Raw genomic sequence first — 12260 nt, 5'->3', positions numbered from 1 at the left:
CGGGCCCGGGGCCTGGTCTCCTCCTCCTCCTCCTCCCGCTCCCCTCCCCCCGGCTCCCCAGGTGTGAGCCTCTCCTTCTCTGACTAGCGGCTCCTCGTTTCTCTCTCTTTTTTTTAATTTTTTTCCCTTCTTCCACCCCCCCCCCCCCCATCCCACCCTCTCATTTTATTTCACCCACCTCTGGTATACCGTACTTCGGGTTCATTGACATCTTCGTCTTCTCTCTCTCTCTCTCTCCCTCCCCCCCTCCCCGGCCTTTCTCTTTTTCTCTCTCTCTCTCTCGGACATCAATTATTCACTTGCAAAGTGAGGAAGGGGGAAAACGAAGAAGACGGAGGAGGAGGAAGATTAAAGCGAGAAAATGTCGGGCCAGACGATCACGGACCGGATCGCCGCGGCTCAGTACAGTGTGACTGGCTCGGCCGTGGCCAGGGCTGTCTGCAAGGCGACCACCCATGAGGTGATGGGACCCAAGAAGAAGCACCTGGACTGTAAGAGACTTTGTTTACCCCACCTTCATATAATTATAGCCCCTCTTCTCTCTCTCTCTCTCTTCCCCCCCCCCCCCAACCCTTACCCTTCACTGTCTCGGACACAAAACGATCTTAGAGCTTGGCATTGCAATGTCTAAATTCAATGCCCTTTTATTTCCTTATTACAATTTCCCAATGTTTGCAACGGTGTAAAATTCTCGATGTTTTGCATTTAAGAAAAAAATTGACTTGCATGTGCGCGGCCAGTTTGTTCTCACTCCCAATCTCTTTTTTTTTTAAAAAACTGTTTGCTGGCGCTTCCGTTTATTCCCAGGCATTTTTTTTTTACTGATATTCCTGGCTCCTGTGTTTTATTTGCTTTTCTCCATCACTGGTATTTCTGTTCGTTGTAATGGAGTCCGAGCTTGCACAAAAAAAAAGTGGGCTGTGTTCATAGTTCTGGAGCCGAGAGGTAACGGTGGCAGTAACGTAGCGCCAGTGCCAGAACTATAATAAATATTTTACTAGTAGAATTGCTGAGGACATCTGGTCGTTAAATTTTTTAAACGTCGCAAATAAAAATGCGCTCTGCTGAATTTGATGCGCCGAACAAAAGATGGGATGTTGCAGTGTTTGTCATGTACAAGAAAGCAGGATTTGGTTGTGATACTGCAGTTTATTCGCTTACGAAGTGAACTGGTATAGGAAACGCAGATTTCGATGGGCTGAAATTCTTCATAGCACTGACAGAATTTATAATTACGTTTTAACACGGGTTGCAGTATGGTGGGCCATATACGTGTTTCGAACGCATCAGCAGTTTTCTGAAGGGGGAGGGGCGGATTCAAAATGATTTTTAAAAAAAAATTGCAGCTAGAGGGTTAGGTCGGAATGGTGCAGTTTACTGAGAGCATCGATGCTTCTGATGTGGCGGTGATTGTTCTTGCCCTGCCCCCACTCCTTTCCGTATTGCTAATCCCTCTGGATGTTGCTGTTCAAGCACTGTTTTTTTGGATCTAAGATTAGCGTAGTTGGATTATTCTGATTTAATAACGTACAAATATTATTCAAAATAGTGTCCACTTCCAAGGTGTTTTATACTGCTGATGATGAGGTATTATTCGTAAACGCTGCATTATACAAGTCAGCAGTTAGGTTTGAGCAGAGGAGATAGTAAAATGAGATTGAAATGACAATTTGATAGCATACCTTTTAATGAAACTTAAATTTAAAAGTATCTAAATAACACCCGTGGCATAATTTACATTTTCATTTCAGAAATTAACAACAGGATGACCTTGGTTATCATTTCAAATCAATGCCACATGGGTAATTTCATTGAGATGCAGTGCTGATAAGAGTCGTAAAGCAGTGGTGAATTATGATTAATTTTCTAGTTGATTATCCCCCATCTCGACATGTTACTGACAAATTGCAAATTTTAAGAATATTTGAAAGTTCTGTAAAAATCACTTTATTAAATAACTGAGTCAGTTTTCTTTTAAAGCTTCCAGATAAGTTGGCATATTTTCTTTATCATTTTTTAAAAGCAAACAAGAGTCAGCATTTTTAGCAATACTGCAGAGCTTGCACAAAATTGTACAGAAAGGTTACAACTCTGGTTTATTGAGTGATTTTTAAGGGCAATTAACTGGTCTCTTGGCTGCACATCAGTTCAACTTGAAAAGGAAGTGTGAGCAGGCATATGACCATGTGGAGAAAGGTGACAGTATTTGGTGCACAGCATATTCTTGCCATTAACTAATGTAGTGATACTTGGATCACTTTCAGTAGTGATGAGGAACACTTAGAATTACAGAATCATACAGCACGGAAACAGACCTTTAGTTCCAACTGGTCTGTGCCAACCATGTTCCCAAACTAAACTAGTCCCATTGGCCTGCATTTGACCCATATCCCTCCAAACCTTTTCTATTCATACTTGATTTACTTTTTTAAAAACTTTGCTTACCTCATTGGTGTTGACTGTAATTGAAATACCTGAGTTGGCTGTCACCATGGTTGAGATTGAATATGGAACCTCATTGATCTTTTATGATTTAGTTATGCACAGGGAGGTGTACATATCTACTGAACAAATGGAGTACAATATAGTTTTTTGAATACTAAACTATAAATTTTGCATCTGAAAATGTCTATCACTTTCTACATATTTACAGCTCGTTTACAAATTGGAACTTGTAGTTTGTATATGGTGCCAGTAAAATCATTTGACAATGATCAGTCAAACTGGAGGTATTCAAATGCTAGGCTTCCAGCATCTTGAATATAGTGTGTCTCATGCATCCTTTATGTAAAAGAGAAGCTCAGTGGGATGCTCAGATTTCAGCAGTGTCCTCAGCAATGCAGAAAAGGTGAGTGGTGTGTGAAATGATATGGTTACTGTGGATCAATTTTAGAATACTTTAACAATGGCTTCAGAAAGTAGTGCATAATCTATAAAGATATTGATGCATGAAAATGGATTGCAGAGCCATGTCACAGAATTACTAGAATTTAAATTTCAGAAATACATACACTGCTTGTTTTATATTTAAATTGCAGGCGTTGATACCTAGTTGTGAAATTGCATCTGATCTGCATAATATTAGTATCACTTCACAAAGTAGAAAAGAGGGGTGCAGGTTCATAGTTCCTTGAAAGTGTTGTCACATGTAGAAATGGTGGTGATGAAGGTGTTTGGCATGCTTGCCTTCATTGGCCAGAGCATTGACTATAGGGGTTGGGACATTGGCCACTTTCAGAATACTGCATACAATTCTGGTCATCTTGCTATAGGAAGAATGTTGTTAAGCTAGAAAGGGTGCGAAAAAAATTTACAAGGATGTTGCTGGGACTGGAGTGGTTGGGTTATAAGGAGAGGCTGGGTAGGTTGGAACCTTATGGATAATAAAATCATGAGGGGCATAGATGAGATGAATAACCAAGGTCTTTTTCAAGGATAGGTGTGACCAAATCTAGAGGGCATAGATTTAAGGTGAGGGAGAAAGATTTAAAAGGGATCTGAGAGGCAACTTTCTCAAACAGGGTAGTATGTGTATGGAATGACCTCACAGAGAAAGTAGTCGAGGCTTAGACAATTGCAATGTCTAAAAGACATGAATAGGAAGGTTTAGAGGGATATGGACCAAACAAAGGTAACTGGCACTAGTTGCTTTTGGACTACCTGTTTGGCATGGACAAGTTGAACTGAATGGTCAGTTTAGGTGCTGTATGATTCTGACTCTGACGTACCTTGGTGAAACTTCATTCTGCTGATGGCTCAAGCCTAGGTACCTAATCTTGAGCTGCAAAATCTATTCTCAGTTATCACATAGTGATAGTGCTCCAACATAATGTGAGATCTCTGTGCAAAGATAGGACTTTTGACTCTCCGTGCACTATTCAGTGATTACTTTTTGCAATTGTCTGTGACAGCTGAGCTAGTGTGACTAAGTGCAAGAGAAAGCCTACTTGAAACGTGTGGGTAAGCTCTTCACTCAGGTGTGTGCTTGCTACCCTTAGCGCTTCTTCCAAATAAATGGTAACCAGAGGAGTACTGGCCCATCAGATGAGGGAGCAGTAGGTGACAGTTAGGTTTCCATGCTAATGTTTGTTTGGCCTGATGCCATATGATTTTATTGACTCTGGAGGCAATGATCAAGATTCCCAGGATCATTGCCAGTAGAGCTGTAATGCCATCAATAGGACAGGACGTATCCAGGGTTAGTGAAGGAGCCTGGAATGTTTGCTGAAAAGTATGATGCTGAGAATTAAACTCTGATTTTGCTTGACTAATCCAAGGAAAAGCTCTTAATTTTGGAAAGCATTCTGCTGATGTTGATGAGAATTTGCAGGGTTGTGTTGCCTGATTGTGATTTTGTTATGTCTGAATGCTTGGGTCGATGCCACATCATCTATATTGTTTTTCGATGTTTTTTAGTTTTGATACAACTGTGGCCTTGCTCAGACCATTTTAAAGAGCAGTTAAAATCAGATAAGGAAGGCAAACTTCTTTTCCTAAACTGTTGTTAAACCACTAATAAACCAGTAGTTTGGCTGACACTAACCATTAAATTAATGTAAATTCATTTTATTTCTGAGCATGATTAGACGTCTGACTTAGTCCAGGAATGTAACTGTTAAACTCTGGTATCCATGTCTGCTTGGACAGATTTTTGGAGTTGGGAGAATTGGCGGGAAATGGCACAGTAGAATCTGGGCTTTCAAGGGTTATGAGACGGTCAGGTCTGCAAATACTGGAGATCAGAGTTGTGTGTGTTACTGGAAAAGCACAGCAGGTCAGGCAGCATCTGAGGAGCAGGAAAACAGATGTTTCGGGCTGGAGTCCTATTGACTGAAGGCTGTAAGGACCAGCAAGAGATGAATTTCTTACTGACTGGAGAGCGAACCTCCTCAATGAAATCAAATAGGCGTAGATGGAAGTTGCTTGTAGCATCAGCATGAGAATTATAACCCCATGCTTGTGGATTTGATGCTGAAAGTGGTTTAATGTCTGAAGCAGAGTAGGAAAAGCTATTAGTAGGAGAAGCCCTAATTTATTTACACCTCCATCTTCTTCCAAAATTGTGTGCCTCTGCATATTTAAATTTCAGCCCATTCTGTGATAGCATCTTATAGTAATGTTGCAAGCTTCAAACATATTCTGCACTTGCAGATCATCAAACATTGCAGCATGTCAGTTTTGAGTGCAAACCATAGAGCAATTTTTTTCTTTTTAAATTTTGTTTTTCCTTTTGAGTACTAGTTTAAAAACATGCAACCAAATTATGTCCAATTACTAAGAATTGTGCTGTTTCCTGTAAGCCAATTTTTTAATAGTGTGATTATCAGAAGTCTGGGAGTGGGTTATCTGAATTTATTTTGAAAGTTTGGTTTAGAATAAAGTTGTTGCCAAAAGTGTTATAAATATGTTAAGTGTCAAAATTGATGCATTGTTTCTATTTTTAGTATAATATTGCTGCATTTTAAATTTTAGTATTTCCAACCGGACTAAATTTGTCTCATGCTCAGCAGCTTATTTTTCCTAGCCATCTGCCTGCCTATTCTGCTCAACAACTCCATACCTAAATGTTTGACTCTGGAGGTCATCTGAAGCCTGAGCATTAAAAGGAGATTGTGTACAAGAGAGAGAATCGGCAAGCACTGGTGTAAGATGTTTTTAGATGCAGACAAAACTACAGATATTTTAGACAGTTATTTGGCTTCATTGGCATGGAATGCAATACTTCGAAATTGGATCAGATTTGGCATATGTGTGTCGGAGAACACTCATAATTCAAGTCATATTTGAAGTGGAAAAGGAAATGGTCCAGCTGGTGTTAGAAGTTTGAATGGTTTATGTGGCATTCTTCTATATAGTTATGAAAAGTCACGTTTTTCTCCATTTTGGGACAAGTGCTGAAAAAACGGACAAAATTATAAAGCAAATATGTATCAAATTATAAGCTATTTCTAAACTTTATGGTTAGTAGATTAATACATTACCTTTGAACTACTTCAGATAAGAATTAAGGATGCTCATCACTGTGTCTCACCTGATTTTGAAATTTAAAACCTTTATACTGAATTGATGAACACAGTGTTGCACTTTCAAACTTTCAATACTGCTTATTTTTCTTTTTTTTCCCTCTGCTATCCCACATCCAAAAAGGTGGACTTGCCACTTGAGTGCAGTTGGCAATTTTAAATTAAACTATTTGTCTATTTTATTCACTGTTGAAAGTTAATCGTGGCCCACTAGAGTTTCCTAGCTAAATCCAATTGAAGGACTGCTGGATCAGGAAATATTTGACTTTACACTTGCCGGATCCTAGTGCCTGCCTGACTACCTCCTTGTGTTCCCCATCTAGGCCACCATGTTTGTTTGTTGTGTAGGCGTCCTGGCCTCCTCTCAACTGCACTGCACCGCACCGCACCCCACCCCACTGGACTGGATGCCAAGCTTATCAGGCCACCTCCTTGATAGACCCTGTTGGTAACACCACATGTACACTTAGATTACATATTAACAGTGTGCATGCTTGTGTGGAAACACCATGTTCTCCCCCTCTTCCCAAATAATTTTAAAAATCAGCTGATTAAAATTTGTTATAATTCCTCCTAAAGATTAGATTCTAATTTTGCCTTTTTTAAAAACATCATTTATAGTTTCTGTTAGCACTTCCTTTTCACTTGTACTATCATTTCATCACACCTACTAGTAACTTAGAAATGGAGTAGTAGAGATGGAAAAGACCCTTCGGTCCAACCCATCCATGCCGACCAGATATCCTAAATTAATCTACTCCCATTTACCAGACTTTGGCCCATATTCCTCTTAAACCCTTCCTATTCATATGCCCATCCAGATATGTTTTTAATTTTTGTTCATGTACCAGCCTTCACCACTTCCTCTGGCAGCTGGTTCCATACATGTACCACCCTTTGCGTGGAAAAAGTTGTCCCTTAGATCCAATTTAAATCTTCCCGATATCACCTTAAAGCTGTGCCCTCTAGTTTTGGACTACCTCACCCTAGAGAAAAGATCTTATCTATTCAGCCTATCCCTGCCCCTCATGATTTTGTAAGCCTCTATAACGCCACCCCTCAGCCTGTGACGGTCCAGGGAAAATAGCCCCAGTCTATTCAGCCTCTCTCTATACTCAAATCCTCGAGCCTTGGCAAAATCCTTGTAAATCTTTTCTGAACCCTTTCAACTTTCATAACATATTTCCTATATGGAAATCGGGGAGATCAGAATTTCATGCAGAGGGCTAACCAAAGTCCTGAACAGCTGCAAAACATCTTCCTAGCTCCCATACGCAATACACTGACCAATAAAGGCAGGCATACCAAACGCCTCCTTCACTATCCTATCTATCCGCGACTTCACTTTCAAAGAAATATGACCATGCACTCCAAGATCTTTGTTCAGCAACACTCCCCAGGATCCTACCATTAAGTGTATATGTTGTGCTCTGATTTTTTTTTTGCGAAAATGCAACACCTCATAGATATCTAAATTAAACTCCATTGGCCCATCTGATCAAGATCCCATTGTACTCGGAGGTAACTTTCTTTGTTGTCCACTACACCTCCAATTTTGGTGTAATCTCCAAATCTACTAACTGCACTTCCTATTTTCACATCCAAACTATTAATATAAGTCAGTGGACCCAGCAGTGATCCTTGTGGCACACCCCTGGTCACAGGCGTCCAGTCTGAAAACTAACCCTCCACCACTGTCTTCTGACGTCTGCCTTCAAGCCTGTTCTGTATCCAACTTGATTTTCCAGAATGAACTTTAACTTTGTTTTGCAGAAATATGCCCATCTTTAACTCTTTCCTGTTTTTAATTATTGCAATGTTACAGGTAGTTCTATAATGTGGTGGTTGTATTCTTGTGCAACCTCAAATTATAGAAGAATCACACTTTAGAAACAGCACTTAGTGTTGTCAAGGGTTGCGTTACAACCAACACATTTTAAAAGTTTGCACTTTAGAAATAGTGTCCCCCAATTCGTCAATTACATTGCAGCAAACTTATGTAAATGAAACATACATTATAGCAGAACGACCCGTATCACTCAATTTGTGAAATGTCATTTAGATTTTTTTGTATCTCATCTGTTGTCAATTGTGCCGTAACTTGGCCACAGACTTGCACACATCACAATTTTTGCATTTTGTACTGTGTGCACTTCGATCTGCAAATCATTAATTGTTTGAATGATTTGCATTTATAGGAGCAGTAATTTATTTTGGAAGAACAGGAAACTAAATTGACACAACTTTTGTGGTGTGATAAATGGACATCATTGTACCAAGATTTAATGGAAAATAATGGATGGAAGAACTGAATTAAGTGATTACTTTTATATTTTTGGGTTTTGATGCTACTCAGATTCTTGAGACATTTGTCCACTTTAATATTAGAATTTGATGACACTTTCACATGAGAAGAACTAATAATTACAAGAGATTTAATGTAGCATGTTGAATTTCATCTCTCTTCTGTATCTGATCTCTTCTGAAGTACCAACAAATTCTGGGTACTTGCTACATTTCAATTCATGAACTGGCACACTGTTCTCCGTATTCTGGTTGGGACATATCAAGCTGTAAAGGACCTTAATCTTCTGGCAAAAAACACAATTTCTCTAGGATTATCCAGGTGACAAAGGTGAGGCCTAACCCTTTTCTACCAATCACCTCTGTCTGATTCCCTTGTTTCTTCAACTTGAACTCTTACATGAAATTTTGTTGCTAAGGTAGAGAGAACCTGTTAAACTTTCCTCATCGTCCAACAAGGAACACCTAACTCTAGTCTTGAACCTGTGTTTATCATTTTTTTTTTCCCCCAGCTGACCCAGTTCTTGAGATTCATGACCTGGCACCCATGTTAGCTGCACTGTTATAAAAGCAGGAGTAGGCCATGCACCCCACTGAGTCTACACTATGAATGATCTGATTAAGCCTTAACTCCACTTTCCTGCTTCCCCAGAACCAAGTCTGTAAATCGAAATTCTGTTTAACACCAGCTTGAATGTATTCAATTACCTAGTCTCTGCTGCTCTATGGAAGAAAATTCCAAAAACTAATAACACTGTAAGAGAAAAATTCTAATCTCTTCCAGAGATGAAGAGGAGAGTTCTTACTTTTAAACTGTGCCTCGAGTTCTAAATTCTCATGGGAATAGATTCTCCCAGTATCTACATTACATGGTCCCGCATGTGCACGCACATTCACTCACTTTGAGTTTTAATAAGATCACCTCTCCTTCTAAACTCCAGGGAGTGTGGGTTCAACCTGCTCAATCTTTCCATGTAAACAAACCCTTCATTCCAGGGAACAAGTCTAGTACACTTTCCCTCCCCTACTTACAGTACAGTTATGTCCCTCTTAGAATGGACTACCTTGTACTGCAGGTGTTTTCTCATGAATGCCCTGTAGTTGGAGCATGATTTCACTACTTCTCTATACCCTATGTCTTTCGCAAAAGAAGCCTTTAATTTTCCTTCCAAATTACTTGCTGCATCTACATGATGAGTTTTGGTGACTTCATGAACAAGATCAGTCAGAACTTTCTGTACTGTAACATTGTGCAGGCACTCTCCATAATACTGTCTGCTTTTCTATTTTTCCTTGACCTGATACTTGTATTTGCCTTTGTTTAAGTTTAAGACAGTACTTTCAGATCCAAAGTTCTCACCCTCTGCTACGATAAAAGATGGTCACTCTGCAGCTATGTCACTATATGGCTATTAAATCATACTCCTTTATTGCTATTTATGCTGTCAATTTATTCACCAGGTTATGAATGCACTATGGACTCCAATAAAGAGTTTTGAATTCCAGTTGTTTAAGATTCTTCATGACCTGCCCTTGCCAGTGTGTGTCTGTATTCTCTGATCCTTTCTGTCACACACTGGTTATCATTAATTTCATCACTACTTTGCTTTATTGTCATATCCCTCTTCCTTGCATTTTCAAATCTTCCCTCAGTGAATTCATACATAGCCCTCTCCCTCCAAAAAAAAACTCCTCCATTTGCTGTTTTGTTTAAAGACATCTCTATAGTCCTCTTTATACAATTTGTCAGGATATAGGCCTCAGCTTGATTCAGATAAAAGCTGTTTCAATGATCCAGATCCACAGGTGCCAGACTCCCTTGAATCAAAGCCCCTTTCTCACACACCTGTCACTGAGCTCTGCATTGATCCTCTAATCTTTGCCCCATCTATGACAGTTTCCTCTGTTGTGGCTGCTTAGGCACGTTCAAGGAATAAAAATGGCCTCTTGATATGACTTCTTTCCAACGAGGTCTACACCTTCAACCTGACCTTCTCTGTTGAATCGTTTCAATATATTGTCTTTTCTCAGGTTGAAGCTGTTTTTGCCACATCTCAACATCTGAATCTCCTCCCAATCCATTTTCTTACCCTGCACCAGTAGTGAAATAATCTTCGTCATTAACAATTTTACTGTTCTCAATATTGCTCTCCTTACTTAAGGAAGGATGAAAGTATTTTGAAAATGATTCCAGGAAAGTTTACTAGACTAATATGTCTTCATTTAGGAGAATGCCTTATGGAAAGTTTGCCATGCTAGGCTTCTACCTATTGAAGTTGTGTGTTGCTGGAAAAGCACAGCAGGTCAGGCAGCATCCGAGGAGCAGGAAAATCGATCTTTCAGGCCAGAGTTCTTCATCAGGAATGAGGCTCACAGCCTGATCTGCTGTGCCTTTCTAGCAACACACTCTCAACTCTGATCTCCAGCATCTGCAGCCCTCACTACTTCTATCTATTGGAGTTTGGAAGAATGAGAGGGACTTGACTGAAACATACAAAATCCTGAGAGGTCTTGACAGGTTGGATATGTAAAATATATTTCCTTTTGTGGGAAAATTTAGAACTAGAGATCACCCATTTAAGATTTTTTTCTGAAGATCTTAAGATTTTGGAACTCTATTCCTGAAGAGGTGGTGGAAGCATATTTGCATATTTTTAAGCCAGTTGTAGATATGTTCTTTATGAGCTGGGGCTGAAAGGTTATCAAGGGTAGGGGAAATGTGGGTAATTAAATCAGCGAAGTAGGTTTGAAGGGCTGAGTGGCCTACTTTTATTTGACATATTCAACTTGGTCCCACTTAAAGGTGACATATATTTGGTGTATCTCTATTAATTCAGCTTTTGCTCAATAACTCATTTGATAAAGATGCAACAGTGCTAAGTTCTGTTCTATGATTTCTTCAAAATATATTTTTGGTGGAATGTAAGCATCATTGATAAGACTGGCAATTATTGCTCATTCCTAATTGTCCTTAAAGAGATTGCATTTTTTTTAAGCCTTTTCAAAGTCAACCACATTGCTGTGAGTCTAGATCACATGTAGGCTAGACCAGGTGAAGACGACAGATTTCCTTTCCTGCAGGACAGTAATTAACCAGATAGGATTTTTACAGCAATTGACAGTGGTTACATAGTTGCATCTAGACTAGCTTTTTAAATTCCAAATGTTTTATTTAATTAAAATTTCACTCTGTCACTGATTTTAAACATGCTACCAGAACGTTAGCTTGAATTACTAGCCTAGTGACAATACCACTATTCTACCACCTCCTTGAATGCAATCTAGCTGGCACTTCAGTACAATGATGATAGAAATTGTGTTGTCTGGAGTTTAAATCTTAATTCCCTTTGTAACTAAGGTGGCCTGCCTCTGTATTGACCCCTATCTCAACCCAACTGCTATTGTACACTTCAAAATTTGATTCATACTTTATTAGCGAACCTTACATGCTCAATTCTCTAACCTTCAACTAATCCTATTCCATCTTCATTATCACCGACCAACACTGACCCCTGGTGATCAATGTATCACTTTGAAAATCTTGTGTTTAAGTCTTACTGAATCTTATTTCTAATATTTTGCAGTGCAGTAGCCCATCCCTCTTTCCCTTTATGTCCCTGGGGTTTAAATGACTTAATCCTGCTACTTTTCCAGTTCCCTGCATTTCTTTTAAAATGTTAGTTAAAGTTGACCTCTGAGACCAAGCTTTTGGTTCCATCTCCTCCTAATGATTGTCATCTTTGTCACAATGGGAACAAAGCTTTTACAAATTTAAGAACACACATTGGCTATTTTACTCAGGATAAGGCCTAGGTAAGAGATTTTTTTTAAGCTGTCCCATATCTTATTGCTTGCCCTCTGTGCACAAGCACAAAGTTCCTCACTAAAATTAAAAAAAAGCTGCAGATCCTGAAGATGCAAAACAAAAACAGA

The 12260-nt window shown here is 39.3% G+C and overlaps 1 protein-coding gene across 20 annotated transcripts in view; it reads left to right on the top strand.

The window, feature by feature from the left end:
* Window positions 1-240: 240 nt before the first annotated feature.
* Window positions 241-12260, top strand: part of LOC140460175 (clathrin coat assembly protein AP180-like) — a 227114-nt gene continuing 215094 nt past the window's right edge. For 11 of the 20 annotated variants that reach the window (XM_072554655.1, XM_072554703.1, XM_072554695.1 and 8 more), the window contains exon 1: window positions 245-491. In XM_072554655.1, the coding sequence (XP_072410756.1) occupies window positions 362-491 (130 nt within the window). In that variant the 5' untranslated portion in view covers window positions 245-361. Of the gene's footprint in view, window positions 492-12260 lie in introns of all 20 variants that reach the window. The other 9 variants (XM_072554578.1, XM_072554567.1, XM_072554634.1 and 6 more) reach the window with 5 other exon arrangements.

The sequence above is a fragment of the Chiloscyllium punctatum genome, chromosome 3, assembly GCF_047496795.1.
Source record: "Chiloscyllium punctatum isolate Juve2018m chromosome 3, sChiPun1.3, whole genome shotgun sequence".
NCBI classification, from domain to species: Eukaryota; Metazoa; Chordata; class Chondrichthyes; order Orectolobiformes; family Hemiscylliidae; genus Chiloscyllium; species Chiloscyllium punctatum.
The sequence above is the reverse complement of the archived record's forward strand: the minus strand, read 5'-3'. Positions and strand labels throughout refer to the sequence as shown.